Here is a 14,224-nt window from a genome sequence, read left to right as displayed (position 1 = left end):
TGACCCCCACCAGCACCCTGACCCCCCCCCCCCATCCCCCAAAACCTGCCCCCCCCCCCGGCACCCTGACCCCCCCCCCCAGCCCCCCAAACCTGCCCCCACCCGGCACCCTGACCCCCCCAGCTCCCAAACCTGACCCCCCCCCGGCACCCTGACCCCCCCCATCCCCAAACCTGACCCCCACCAGCACCCTGACCCCCCCCCCATCCCCCAAACCTGCCCCCCCCCCCGGCACCCTGACCCCCCCCCCCAGCCCCCAAACCTGCCCCCACCCGGCACCCTGACCCCCCCCCAGCCCCCAAACCTGCCCCCCCCCCCGGCACCCTGACCCCCCCCATCCCCAAACCTGACCCCCACCAGCACCTTTACCCCCCCCATCCCCAAACCTGCCCCCCCCCCGGCACCCTGACCCCCCCCATCCCCCCAAACCTGCCCCTCCCCCGGCACCCTGACCCCCCCCAGCCCCCAAACCTGCCCCCCCCGGCACCCTGACCCCCCCCCAGCCCCCAACCTGCCCCCCCCGGCACCCTGACCCCCCCATCCCCCAAACCTGCCCCTCCCCCGGCACCCTGACCCCCCCCATCCCCCAAACCTGCCCCTCCCCCGGCACCCTGACCCCCCCCATCCCCAAACCTGACCCCCCCCGGCACCCTGACCCCCCCCCCATCCCCCAAACCTGCCCCGCCCCCGGCACCCTGACCCCCCCCCCATCCCCCAAACCTGCCCCGCCCCCGGCACCCTGACCCCCCCCATCCCCCAAACCTGCCCCCCCCCCGGCACCCTGACCCCCCCCATCCCCAAACCTGACCCCCCCGGCACCCTGACCCCCCCCAGCCCCCAAACCTGCCCCCCCCGGCACCCTGACCCCCCCCCCAGCCCCCAAACCTGCCCCCCCCCAGCACCCTGACCCCCCCCCAGCCCCCAAACCTGCCCCCCCCCGGCACCCTGACCCCCCCCCACCTTTGGGGGCGCCGCCCGCCTCCTCCTTCCCTTTTTCCCCATTTTCCTCCTTTTTATCCTCTTTTTTCCTCTTCCTTTTGCTCCATTTTTTTCTCCTCCTCCTTCTTCTCCTTCTTCAGCTCCTTCTTGGCAGCTGGGGGGGGCGGGGGGGGGGGGCATCGTGACCCCCCCCGGAACAATTACCCCCCCACACCCCCCCAAATCTCCCCCCTGGGTCCGTGTCCCCCCCCCCCGGGGTGTCCCCCCCCCCCATCCCGCCATGGCTGGCCATGGGGGGGGGGGGGGGCAAGTGACAGCGGGGGGGGGGGCGGGGGAGGGGGCAGCCCCCCCCCGCCGCAGCCCTATATAAGGGCGGGATTTGACTCCGACCCCCCAAAATAGCGCGGCCTCAGCTGTCACCCGGGCTCAGGTCACCGGGGGGGGGGGGACGGGGGGGGGGACACAGGGCCAACCCCCCTCCCCCGGCCCCCCCAAACCCGGGGGGGGGCCCAAAGCCACCCTCTGTGGCCCTGTGTCCCGCCCCCCCCCGTGTCACCGCCCCCCCCCCGGTGTCACCCCCTGCCCCCAAGGTGTCCCGTGTCCCCCCAGGGTGTCCCCCCCCCTCCCCCCCCGAGAGTAACCCCCCCCCGGTGTCCCCTCCCCCCCCCAAGGTGTTGCCCCCCCCCGCAGGGTGTCCCCTCCCGCCCCAGGGTGTCCCTCCCCCCCCCCAAGGTGTCCCTCCCATCCCCCCCCGGGTGTCACACCCCCCCCCGCAGGGTGTCCCCTCCCGCCCCAGGGTGTCCCCTCCCCCCCCCCAAGGTGTCCCTCCCATCCCCCCCCGGGTGTCACACCCCCCCCCCAGGGTGTCCCCTCCCCCCCCGGGTGTCCCCTCCCCCCCCAGGGTGTCCCCTCCCCCCCCCCAGGTGTCCCTCCCATCCCCCCCCCGGGTGTCCCCTCCCCCCCCGGGTGTCCCATCCCCCCACCCGGGTGTCACCCCCCCCAGGGTCTCCCCTACCCCCAGGTGTCCCTCCCATCCCCCCCCGGGTGTCCCCTCCCCCCCGGGTGTCCCAAACCCCCCCGGGTGTCCCATCCCCCCACCCGGGTGTCACCCCCCCCAGGGTCCCCCCTCCCCCCCCGGGTCCCCCCTCCCCCCCCGGGTGTCCCATCCCCCCCCCCGGGTGTTGCCCCCCCCATCCCCCCCCCCCATCACAGCCTAATTTAGTGGCCGTCACCTGCAGGCGCCCTTTTGGGGTGGCTCATGTGTCACCCCCCCGGTCACCCCCCCGTGTCACCCCCCCGTGTCACCCCTCCCCCCCAGGGGTGACACCGCCCCCCCCCCCCACCCTGCCCTGTCAGCACCAGCCCGGTGAGCCGCCCCGCCCCCCCCGGGACCCCCCCCAACTCCTTCTCCCCCCCCCGGGCAATTGTGACCCCCCAGACTCCCCTTGCCGGGGGCAATTGCCCCCCCCCATCCTCCTGCCCCCCCCCCAGGGGCAATCACTGCCCTCCAGTCCTGCCCCCCCAGGTCTATTCCCCCCCCCCAAGGGACAACTGCCCCCACCCACCCCCCCCCCCAGGGGTAACTGCCCCCAAAATGCCCCCCCCGGGTCATTGCTCCCCACAACACAAGGCCCCCCATTTAACTGCCCCCCCCGGTAACTGCCCCCCCAATTGCCCCCCCCCGGTAACTGCCCCCCCCAATTGCCCCCCCCGGTAACTGCCCCCCAATTGCCCCCCCCGTAACTGCCCCCCCAATTGCCCCCCCCGTAACTGCCCCCACCAATTGCCCCCCGGTAACTGCCCCCCAAAATTGCCCCCCCCGGTAACTGCCCCCCCGTAACTGCCCCCCCAATTGCCCCCCGGTAACTGCCCCCAAAATTGCCCCCCCCGGTAACTGCCCCCCCCAGCAATTGCCCCCCGGTAACTGCCCCCCCAATTGCCCCCCCCGGTAACTCCCCCCCCTAATTGCCCCCCCGGTAACTGCCCCCCCCCCATACCGGCCTTGCCGGGCTCGGGCATGGCGGCGGCGGCGATGCTGGGGCTGGGGGGGCCACAACTGCCCCGGGGGGGCTCCGCGGCCCCTTTAAGTACCCGCCCCCCAGGACCCCCCTGGCCACGCCCATGGCCACGCCCCCCCGGGCTGGGAGGAGCCACAGAAAGACCCCGCCCACCCAAAGTGGGACATACCCCCCCGCCCCCAGGACCCATGTGCCCCCCCGTGACCTCCCCCCCCCCCGTGTCCCCCCCCCATGTGACCTGTCCCGCTGTCACATGACCTGATGTGACCCAGACTCTTCCCGCGGTGGGGGAGGGGGCGAGGGGTGTGTGATGTCACGGGGGGGGTCACACTGATCCCACCCCACCCCCAAATTCCCCCCCCCGGGGCCCCATTTGCTCCCCAAAATATGCACGGGGGGGGGGACCGACCCCTAGAGCCCCCCAAAAAGAATGTACCCCCCCCCAAAAGGACGTACCCCCCCAAAGGATGTGGCCCCCTCCCCAATTTTGCGGTCTCCCCGCCCTCCCCCCCCCGGACCCCCCCCCCAAACCCCCCCCGGACCCCCCCAACCCCCCCCCCCCCCCCCAAATAAAAGACAGTGCAGCTGCCGAGTGGCTAAAGGCAGTTTATGAAGGTTTTGGGGTACAGGGGGGGCACCCGGGGGGGGCTCCCGGGGGGGGTGGGGAGGGGCGCTTGGGGGGGGGGAGGGAGGGGGGGGGGCGCTCCAAAAAGACCATGCTAAATGAGTAAAACCAAACTGGGGGGGGGGGGGGAAGGGAGGGGAAGGGATGTGCCCCCCCCCCCCCCCCCCAACCTGTATTTACAGGGTGAGCGCGGGGGGGCTCAGAGGGGGGGCATGGGGAGGGGGGCTTTGTCCAGGGACCCCCCCAGCTCTTTGGGGGGCCCCCCCGCGCCCCCCAGGGGCTCCTCCCCGCCCCCGCGCCGGCCGCGCTTCCGGAAGTACTTGTAGCGCTGGACGTAGGCCCGCACCAGGTTGTTGACCTTGACCGGGTTGATCTCCCCGCTCCGGCTGTGGCAGATCTGGGGGGGGTGTGGGGGTTACAGACACCCCCAAAGGCGTGTGTGGGGGTCCCCAACCCCGCCCCCCCGCGGTACCTTGTGCACGGCCTTGCGGAGGATGTCCTTGTACTCGTCCTTGGTGATCTCCTTCTTCTGGTAGTAGGGCTTGATGGCCAGCTTGACCTCCTCCACCGCCCGCTCCTGCGTGTGCAGCTTCTTCAGGTACTGCGGGGACAGCCCGGCGTCAGCGGGCGGGGCCGCGGGCGCGGCCAATGGGCGGCCTCGTCCTTGACGCGTCCTGACCCCGTCGCCGCCAGCGTGGGACGTCCCCGCGGCCACCGCGGCCAATGGGCGGCCTCGTTGTTGATGCATCGTAAACCGCATCGCCACCGTGGCCATCACCAACACGGGAGGTCCCCACAGCCAATGGATGGCCTCGTTGTTGACACGTCATGACCCCGTCGCAACCAGTGTGGGACGTCCCCACAGCCACCGCGGCCAATGGATGGTCTCATTGTTGACGTGTCATGACCCCATCGCCACCATGGCCATCACCAACGCGGGGTGTCCCCACAGCCAATGGATGGCCTCATCATTGACGCATCATGACCCTGTCACCGCCCACGTGGGACATCCCTGCGGCCACCATGGCCAATGGACGGCCTCGTTGTTGATGCATCGTAAACCGCATCGCCACCGTGGCCATCACCAACGTGGGATGTCCCCACAGCCAATGGATGGCCTCGTTGTTGACAGGTCATGACCCCGTCGCAACCAGCGTGGGACGTCCCCCCACAGCCACCGCGGCCAATGGACGGCCTCGTTGTTGACACGTCATGACCCCATCGCCACCGTGGCCATCACCAACACGGGATGTCCCCGCAGCCAATGGACGGCCTCGTCCTTGACGTGTCATGACCCTGTCACCGCCCACGTGGGATGTCCCCACAGCTACCGCGGCCAATGGATGGCCTCGTCCTTGACGCGTCATGACCCTGTCGCTGTCTCGGCCAACACCAACACGGGATGTCCCCATGGCCACCACGGCCACCACCACCGACCCGGGATGTCCCCATGGCCACCGCGGCCACCACCGACCCGGGATGTCCCCACGGCCACCGCGGCCACCACCACCGACCCGGGATGTCCCCATGGCCACCACGGCCACCACCACCGACCCGGGATGTCCCCATGGCCACCGCGGCCACCACCGACCCGGGATGTCCCCACGGCCACCGCGGCCACCACCACCGACCCGGGATGTCCCCATGGCCACCGCGGCCACCACCACCGACCCGGGATGTCCCCATGGCCACCGCGGCCACCACCACCGACCCGGGATGTCCCCATGGCCACCGCGGCCACCACCGACCCGGGATGTCCCCATGGCCACCGCGGCCACCACCACCGACACGGGATGTCCCCACGGCCACCGCGGCCACCACCGACCCGGGATGTCCCCACGGCCACCGCGGCCACCACCACCGACCCGGGATGTCCCCACGGCCACCGCGGCCACCACCACCGACCCGGGATGTCCCCACGGCCACCGCGGCCACCACCGACCCGGGATGTCCCCACGGCCACCGCAGCCACCACCGCCGACCCGGGATGTCCCCACGGCCACCGCGGCCACCACCACCGACCCGGGATGTCCCCACGGCCACCACGGCCACCACCGCCGACCCGGGATGTCCCCACGGCCACCGCGGCCACCACCGCCGACCCGGGATGTCCCCACGGCCACCGCGGCCACCACCACCGACCCGGGATGTCCCCACGGCCACCGCAGCCACCACCGCCGACCCGGGATGTCCCCACGGCCACCACCACCGACACGGGATGTCCCCACGGCCACCGCGGCCACCACCGCCGACCCGGGATGTCCCCATGGCCACCACGGCCACCACCACCGACCCGGGATGTCCCCACGGCCACCGCGGCCACCACCACCGACCCGGGATGTCCCCACAGCCACCGCGGCCACCACCGCCGACACGGGATGTCCCCATGGCCACCGCGGCCACCACCACCGACCCGGGATGTCCCCGCGGCCACCGCGGCCACCACCACTGACCCGGGATGTCCCCGCGGCCACCGCGGCCACCACCACCGACCCGGGATGTCCCCACGGCCACCACGGCCACCACCACCGACCCGGGATGTCCCCGCAGCCACCGCGGCCACCACCACCGACCCGGGAGGTCCCTGACAGCGACACCGTGCCACTGACGCGCGACAGCCCTGTCCTTGGCACGGGGGTGTCCCCGTCCCCGCCGTCACACCAAGTCCCCACCCCTCAGGGTGTCCCCGTCACCCACCACGGGGGTCCCCCGTCACCCCCACGCCCGTCACCCCGCCAGGGGGGTCCCGTCACCCCCACGCTGTCACCCCGCCACGGGGGTCCCCTGTCACTTGTCACCCCGGTCCTCACGAGACACCCCCCGACCCCCAGGGACACCCCGTGTCACCCCGGTCCCTGGGGGGGGGTGACACCATCGCATGGGTCCCTGTCACCGTCACCCACCCCACGGCCCCTCGGGCTGCGTCCCCATGGGACACCCCGTGACCCCCAGCCCCAGGGGACACCCCGCCACCCCCCAGCCCCACGGGACACCCCGTGACCCCCAGCCCCAGGGGATACCCCGTGTCACCCCGTCCCCAGGGGACACCCCGTGACCCCCAGCCCCAGCCCCATGGGACACCCCATGACCCCCAGCCCCAGGGGACACCCCGCCACCCCCCAGCCCCACGGGACACCCCGTGACCCCCAGCCCCAGGGGACACCCCGCCACCCCCCAGCCCCACGGGACACCCCGTGACCCCCAGCCCCAGGGGACACCCCGCCACCCCCCAGCCCCACGGGACACCCCGTGACCCCCAGCCCCAGGGGATACCCCGTGTCACCCCGTCCCCACAGGACACCCCGTCACCCCCCAGCCCCACGGGACCCTCCATGACCCCCAGCCCCAGGGGACACCCTGTGACCCCTCAGCCCCAGGGGACCCCCCCATAACCCCCAGCCCCAGGGGACACGCCCCGCCCCCCAGCCCCAGGGGACCCCCCGTGACCCCCAGCCCCAGGGGACACCCCCCGCCCCCCAGCCCCAGGGGACCCCCCGTGACCCCCAGCCCCACAGAACACCCCCCGCCCCCCCAGCCCCCCCACCTTGTCGGTGTCCCCGCGTCCCTCGGAGCTGACGCTCCCGTCCCTCTTGCCGGCCTCGGCGCTGGACGAGGCTCCGTAGAGGGGTGCGGGGACCCCCCCGGGCGCCGCCGCCGGCCCCCCCACCCCCGGCAGCCCCGTGGGGGTGGCGGGCGCCGAGGGGCACCCCACCAGCGGCAGGGCCCCGTGCAGCAGGTACGGGGGGGGCGCGTGGGGGGCCGGGGGGTGGGCGGCGGCCGCGGGGGGCTGGGGGGCTCCCAGGGGGGGCGGCGCCTTCGTGTGGCTCAGGATCTGCAGGAGGGGGAGAGTGAGGGGGGGCGGGTCCCCGTGGGGTGGGGGGCACCCGGGGGGGTCCCCACCCCATCACAGACGCAACATGGGGGGGGGCGTAGGGGTGCCCAGAGAGTGGGGTCCCCCCGACCCCCCACGGGGTGGCGCCACCCACCCACCAAGGTCCGCATCCCTCCGTGGGGTGGCTGTGCCTTTTGGGGGGGGTCCCGTCCCTTTGGGGGGGGTGGCTGTGCCTTTTGGGGGGGGGATCCCGTCCCTTTGGGGGGGGATCCCATCCCTTTGGGGGGGGTCCCGTGCCTTTGGGGGGGTGGCTGTGCCTTTTGGGGGGGGTGGCTGTGCCTTTTGAGGGGGGTCCCATCCCTTTGGGGGGGGTGGCTGTGCCTTTTGAGGGGGGTCCCATCCCTTTGGGGGGGGGTCCCGTCCCTTTAGGGGGGGGTGGCTGTGCCTTTTGGGGGGGGGGTCCTGTCCCTTTGGGGGGGGGTCCCGTCCCTTTGGGGGGGGGGTGCCTTTTGGGGGGGGGGGGGGTCCCGTCCCTTTGGGGGGGGGCCCCGTGCCTTTGGGGGGGGTGGCTGTGTCTTTTGGGGTGGGTCCTGTTCCTTTGGGGGGGGTGGCTGTGCCTTTTGGGGGGGGGGCCCATCCCTTTGGGGGGGCAGCTGTGCCCTTTGGGGGGGGGTGGCTGTGCCCCCCAACAGGAAGCCTGTCCCTTTGGGGGGGTGGCTGCCCCCTCGGGGCCGCACCCTCCCCCCAGGGCGCCCGTCCCCTCTCGGGGGGGGGGGGGTGTGGGGTGGCTGTGGGGGTGCCGCGGGCCCCCCGCGTCCCCACCTGGTTGGTGGCCTGGATCAGCTCCTGCGCCTTGGCCCGACTGGCCAGGTTGGCCTCCTCCATCTTGAAGAGCAGCGCCGTCACTGCGGACAGACGGAGGGAGACGCCGCCGCTCAGGCCGGACGGACGGACGGACGGACACCCCCTGCCCACCCTCCGCCTCCCCCAGGGCCACCTACGCGCCAGGACGCCGCTGGTGGCGCAGTCCACGCCGCCCTGCAGGTTCCAGGCCACCGGCGCCGCCGGGGGTCCCAGGGCCCGGCCCGGCTCCTCCTTCGCCTCCGAGCGGCTGTCGGCTTCGGGGTCGGCTCGGGGGGGCTCCGCGCCGGCCGGGCCCCCCGTTACCGCCGCCGCCGCCCCCGCGGGGGGGCCCCCGCCGCCCCCGCCGCCGCCCGCCGGCCCTTCCTCGGGGAGGAAGGAGACGTCGGGGGTCTTACAGCTGCTGTCGACGGTCTGCGAGTCGGGCGTCAGCTCCCGCTCGGCCGCCGCCGCCGCCGCCTTGCCGGGGGGAGGGCTGGGGGGTTTGGGGCTGCCCCCCGACTTCTCCGAGCCCGACCAAGTCGGCTCGGCCTTGGGGGGCAGGCGGAGGGGGGGGCTGCCGGCCCCTTGGCTGCAACTGTCCGCCTTGGACTTCTTGAGCGAGCCCTTGGGCTTGGCCTTCCTCTTCTTCCTCGCTTCGCCGCCGGCCTTGGCCTTGCCGCCGGCCCCTTTGGGCTTCTTCAGCCCCGCCTTGGCCTTGGGGGCTTTGGCCTTCTTGACCTTGACCCCCGTTTCCTTGGGGGGCTCGGTTTTGCCCCCCGCCTTGGCCTCGGCCGCCGCTTTCTCCTCGGGCTTGAGGAAGGGCGCGCGGCTCTCGGCGTCGCGGCTGAACTTGACGCCGATGGAGGCGCCGGAGCCGCCCTCCTTCCCCGCCGCCGTGGTGGAGCTGACGCCTTCGCGGATGAGGACGGCCACCTTGGACTGCAGCTTCACCTTGCGGGAGGCGGGGGGCTTCGCGGGGACCCCCTCCCCTTCCTTGTGCCCCCCGCTTTTGCTCTTGCGCGGCGCCTTCTCCCGCTCGCCGTGCGCACCCTTCTCCTTCTCCGCCTTGGCCGGCTCCGGCGGGGGCGGCGCGGGGCGGCCGGGGGCCTCCTTGAATTTCTTCTTGTACTTCTCGCGGGGCGGGGGACGCTCCTCGGGCCGGCTCCGCTTCCGCTCCTTCTCCTTCTTGCCCTCCGCCGCCGGCCGCGACTCCCCCTTCCGACTCCCCGGCGCTTCGGGGGGTTCCCGGTCGGAAAACCCTTCGAAGCTCAACCCTTCGGAATCGTAGAGCACCTCGCGCTTGGCCGGCTCGGGCGTCCCCTCCCGCCGGCTCACCGTGATGGTCCGTTTGATGGCGAAGAGGTCGGCGTCGTTGAGCTCCTGCACGGAGGGGGGCACCACGGCCCGCGCCTCCCGCCGCCGCCCCGCCTGCTCCCCGCCCTTCTCCGCCTTGGGCTCCGCGGGGCCGTCGCGGGACGGGCGCCGGGACGGGCGCCGCTCCCGCGAGCGCGAGCGCTGTTTTTTCTTCTTCTTCCCTTCGCCGCGGTGTTTCTCCTTGTGCCGCGGCCGCCGGGGCCGGTCGCCGCTCCCCGAACGCCGGCTGCGGCGTTTCTCCCGCGAGCGGGAACGGCGGCCCCCGCGACCAGGAGCGGCGGCGGGAGCGGGAGCGGGAGCCTCGGCGGCGGTGCCGCTCCTTGGCCTTGGGGGGCGGTTCGGGGGGTTTTTTGCCCCCCCAGGCCGCCCCGCCTCGCTCCCGGGAGCGCTTGGGTTTCTTGCGGGAGGCGGCGGAGGGGGAGCGGGGCGAGGGCGGGGCGCGCAGGCGGCGCTGGCTCAGGATCTTACGGCGTAAGTCGGAGCCCCCCGCTTTCCACCGCGGGTCGGGCTGGCTGTCGGCGCCGAAATCCCCCTCCTCGTCCGAATCGGCGTGAAGGGAGAGGAAATCGTCGCCCTCCGGCAGCCGCGGGGGCCGGGGCTCGGCGGCCCGGCCTCGCCCGGCGCCCGCGGCGGCGCCGCCGGCGGCGCGGAAGAGCCGGAGGGGGCTGTAACGCTCGTCCTCGGGCTGCACGATCTCCCCTTCCTCAATTTCCGAGTCGCCGCCGCCCGGCCCCCACTCGCGCCGGCCCCGGTGCCGGTTGGCTTTGGGGCGCTGGGGGGCCGGCGGCGGCGGCGCTTTGGGGTTACCGGCGGCCACCACCTCCAGCGACACCTTCCCCTCCAGCTTCGGGTGGGCTTCGCTCTCCGGCCGGCTCTTGGCGGCCAGGTCCACCACGAAGACGCGACGGCGCGGCTCCGGGACGGTTCCCTCGGCGGGTTGCGAGCTTTCGTCTTCCTCCTCGTCCTCCTCCTCTTCTTCCTCGTCCTCCGGCAGCGTGGAGTCGGCGCCGGCGGGGTTCTGGGGGGCGCGGGGGGCCGGGGGTCCCGGCTCGGGCTCCTTCTCGAAGTCCTGGCTGAGGCTGTTGTCGTCGTAGATGCCGGCCAAGGTCTCCGAGATGCGGCTGATGCTGTGCGAGACGTCGGGGCGGGCGGGCGGCTCTTCCTCCTCCTCCTCCTCCTCCTCCTCTTCCTCCTCCTCCTCCTCCTCCTCTTCCTCCTCCTCGTCGGGGCTGGGGCTGCTGCGGGACGAGCTGGGGTTGGAGCCGGTGGGATCGAAGGGGTCGTACTTCTGGTCCTGCCGGCCTTCGGCCTCCTTGCCGGGGGGGGAGGCTCCGTAGGCGAAGTCCCCCCCGGGGTTGTCCTCGTCCGTGGGGTGAAAGGGGTCATAAATATCGAGGGCGGGGGAGCGGGGGCGGCAGGCGGCGGCGGGCGGGGGGCCGGGCTGCGAGGAGGAGGAGGACGAAGAGGCCGAAGAGGAGGAAGAGCGGGAGGAGGAGGAGGAGGAGGAGGAGGAGGAGGAGGACGAGGAGTCGGCTTTCTCCAGGGCGCCGCCGGGGGGCTGCGTCCGCGCCGGCTCCTCGCGGGGGGCCGGGGGGCCCTGGGGGCGCTGCTGCTGCTGCTGCTGCCCCCCCGGACCCCCCGGTGCTGCCGCCCGAGGACCCCGGGGGCGCCGGGGCCGGCCCGGCGTTGGGGGGGGGGCCCGGCGGGTCCGGTGGGGCAGCGGCAAAGCCGGGGGGGTCCCGGCTGGGGGGCCCGGGGGGGCCGGGGGACCCCCGGGCGCTCGCCAGCGCCGCACCGAGGAGCCGGGGAGGTGGCCTGGGGGAGATGGGGGGGTGGTGGGTGTCAAGGGGGGGCCCCCCCCGGGACCCTGCACCCCCCAAAGCCCCCCCCCCGGGACCCTGCACCCCCCAAAGCCTCGTGCTCCGCTCAGGGACCCCCTCGTGCCCCGTGTCCCCCAGGGACCCCCCCCCCCCAATGCACCACGTCTCCCTGCTGGGACCCCCCATAAAGCCCCATGTGCCCCCCCCCCCCCCCCGGTACCCCCCATCTCCCCCCAGGGAGCCCCCCAACACCCCCTATCCCCCCCAGAAGTCCCCCCAGCACCCCATGTCCCCCCAGTGACCCCCACAAATGCCCCCCCAGCACCCCATGTCCCCCCAGTGACCCCCACAAATGCCCCCCCAGCACCCCATGTCCCCCCGGTGACCCCCACAAATGCCCCCCCAGCACCCCATGTCCCCCCGGCGACCCCCCAAATGCCCCCCCCAGCACCCCACGTCCCCCCGGCGACCCCCCAAACGCCCCCCCCACCACCCCATTTCCCCCCGGTGACCCCCCAAATCCCCTCCAAATCCTCCTGCTGCCCCCAGATGCCCCCCCAGCGACCCCCCCCAAGACCCCCCCGGTGCCCCCCACCTCCTTTGGGGGCCCTCCAGGGCCTCTCGCGCCGCAGGAGCCCCGAGGCGGCGGCCAGGTCCCCCAGGTCCCCCACTCGCACCTCAGCCACCAGCTCCACCTCCTCTTCCTCGCCGTCACCCTCCCCTCTGCGGGGACAGGGCGGGGGGGGGGGTCGGGGTGGGGGCACCCAAGCGTCCGGGCAACCGCCGCAGCACCCCCTTCCCCACCCCAGCACCTGGGACCCCTCCCCTGGCGCCCGCGTCCGGGTGTCCCCCTGCCCCTTCCTTGCCCCCACGAGGGAAACTGGGGGGGTCTGGCTCACCCCATAACCCCCCCCCCCACAGGGGACCCAGCACCAACACCCCCCCCCACAAAAAGGGGACCCCGGCATCTGCGCACCCCCTCTACACCCTAATAAGACCCAAATGTCCCACCAGCCCCCACCCTCTAAAAGGGACCCAGGCACCCAGCTGCCCCCCCCAAAAAGGGGACCCAGGTGTCCGGGTGCCCCCCAAATGGGACCCAGGCCTTCGGGTGCCCCCTGCCCCCCCCCAAAAGGGGACCCAGGCCTCTGGCTGCCCCCCTGCCCCCCCCCAAAACAGGACCCAGGCCTTCGGGTGCCCCCCTGCCCCCGCCCGAAACGGGACCCAGGCCTTCGGGTGCCCCCCTGCCCCCCCCCAAATGGGACCCAGGCCTTCGGGTGCCCCCCTGCCCCCCCCCAAATGAGACCCAGGCCGTCGGGTGCCCCCCTGCCCCCCCCCAAATGGGACCCAGGCCTTCGGGTGCCCCCCTGCCCCCCCCCCAAATGGGACCCAGGCCTTCGGGTGCCCCCCTGCCCCCCCCCAAAATGGGACCCAGGCCTCCAGCTGCTCCCCTGACCCCCCCCAAATGGGACCCAGGCCTCCAGCTGCTCCCCTGACCCCCCCCAAAAGGGGACCCAGGCCTCTGGCTGCCCCCCCGCCCCCCCCCAAATGGGACCCAGGCCTGCGGCTGCCCCCCTGCCCCCCCCCAAATGGGACCCAGGCCTGCGGCTGCCCCCCGCCCCCCAGAGGCCCCGGCGCTCACCCCCCCCGCGGCGGTGCCCAGGAGGAGCTGCGCCCGCAGCGAGGCCACGCAGCTCTGCTGCAGCTGGTCCAGGGCGCCCGCCAGCCCGGCCGCCGCCTCCCACGCCTGCGCCGGGGCGGGTTTGGGGAGAAAACCACCAGAAACGGGTCACCCGGCGTCCCTCCGGGTCGACGACCCACCCCCCTGTACCCAGCCGCGGTCGGCTCCCGGCATGCGCTGGGGCGGAGGCTGCGTCCTCCCCGCCGTGGGGATGGACTGGGAGGGACTGGGATGGACTGGGAGGGGACTGGGGGCAACTGGGAGCCACTGGGAGGGTGCTGGGAAGGGGCTACGAGGGGGCTGCGAGGAGAGTGGGACATACTGGGAGGGGACTGGGAGGGGAGTGGGATGGACTGGGGGGGGACTGGTGGGGGACTGGGAGGGACTGGGAGGGGACTGGGAGGGGACTGGGAGGGGACGGGGAGGGGACGGGGAGGGGACGGGGAGGGGACGGGGGGGCACACTGGGGGCGCACCGGGGGGGGGGGGAGGGGGGCGCACCGGGGGGGGGGGGGGGGCGCACCGGGGGGGGGGAGGTGGGGGGCGCACCGGGGGGGGGGGGAGGTGGGGGGCGCACCGGGGGGGGGGGGGGGGGAGGTGGGGGGCGCAGGACCGCTCACCGGGCCGCCCTCAGCGCGGGGTCCCCAGCACCATCGCTGCCGCGCCATCCTCTTCCTCGCGGCGTCTGGGGGGGGGGGGAGGCAGGGTGAGGGGGGGGGACGCGGCGGGGGGAGGGGGCGATGGGGACAGGGGGGTCACACCAAGGGACGGGGGTGGGGGGGGGACGCCAGAGCCCTGGGGACGGGCCAGCCCCACGCTGGGGGGGGGACACACGGCCCCCCTCGGGGACAGACACCCCCCGCCCCCCCCCCAGCCGTCCCTACCTTCGCCCCCGGCCCAGCCCGGGAAGCCGCCGCTCACCACGCGCTGCAGGGCCTTCTGTGGGGAGAAATGGGGGGGGGACCCCCCCACACCCCGTCAGGGGGGCGAGACCCCCCCCAAACACCCCATCGGGGGGGCGAGACCCCCCCCCCAAACACCCCATCGGGGGGGCGAGACCCCCCCCCCCAAACACCCCATCGGGGGGGCGAGA

At 74.4% G+C, this 14,224-nt stretch overlaps 1 protein-coding gene and 1 long non-coding RNA gene across 2 annotated transcripts; both read right to left on the bottom strand.

Annotated features, from left to right (window-relative positions):
• Window positions 1–3,714: 3,714 nt before the first annotated feature.
• Window positions 3,715–12,355, bottom strand: SCAF1 (SR-related CTD associated factor 1). The gene is made up of 8 exons (XM_064440133.1): window positions 12,351–12,355; window positions 12,047–12,174; window positions 10,145–11,446; window positions 8,416–10,086; window positions 8,237–8,319; window positions 7,127–7,414; window positions 4,055–4,183; window positions 3,715–3,979 (listed from the first exon to the last, which is right to left on the bottom strand). Exons 1-8 carry the CDS (start codon window positions 12,353–12,355, stop codon window positions 3,782–3,784), a joined length of 3,804 nt encoding a protein of 1,267 aa, XP_064296203.1. The 3' UTR covers window positions 3,715–3,781.
• Window positions 12,356–13,075: 720 nt separating this feature from the next.
• LOC135310983 (uncharacterized) lies at window positions 13,076–14,091 on the bottom strand. The gene is made up of 3 exons (XR_010370895.1): window positions 14,016–14,091; window positions 13,752–13,816; window positions 13,076–13,198 (listed from the first exon to the last, which is right to left on the bottom strand). It is a non-coding gene; the product is annotated as an uncharacterized LOC135310983 (long non-coding RNA).
• Between the last annotated feature and the right edge of the window lie 133 nt (window positions 14,092–14,224).

The sequence above is a fragment of the Phalacrocorax carbo genome, unplaced genomic scaffold (assembly GCF_963921805.1).
Source record: "Phalacrocorax carbo unplaced genomic scaffold, bPhaCar2.1 SCAFFOLD_452, whole genome shotgun sequence".
NCBI lineage: Eukaryota > Metazoa > Chordata > Aves > Suliformes > Phalacrocoracidae > Phalacrocorax > Phalacrocorax carbo.
Note: the sequence above shows the minus strand (reverse complement) of the source record. Positions and strands in the feature narration are given on the sequence as shown.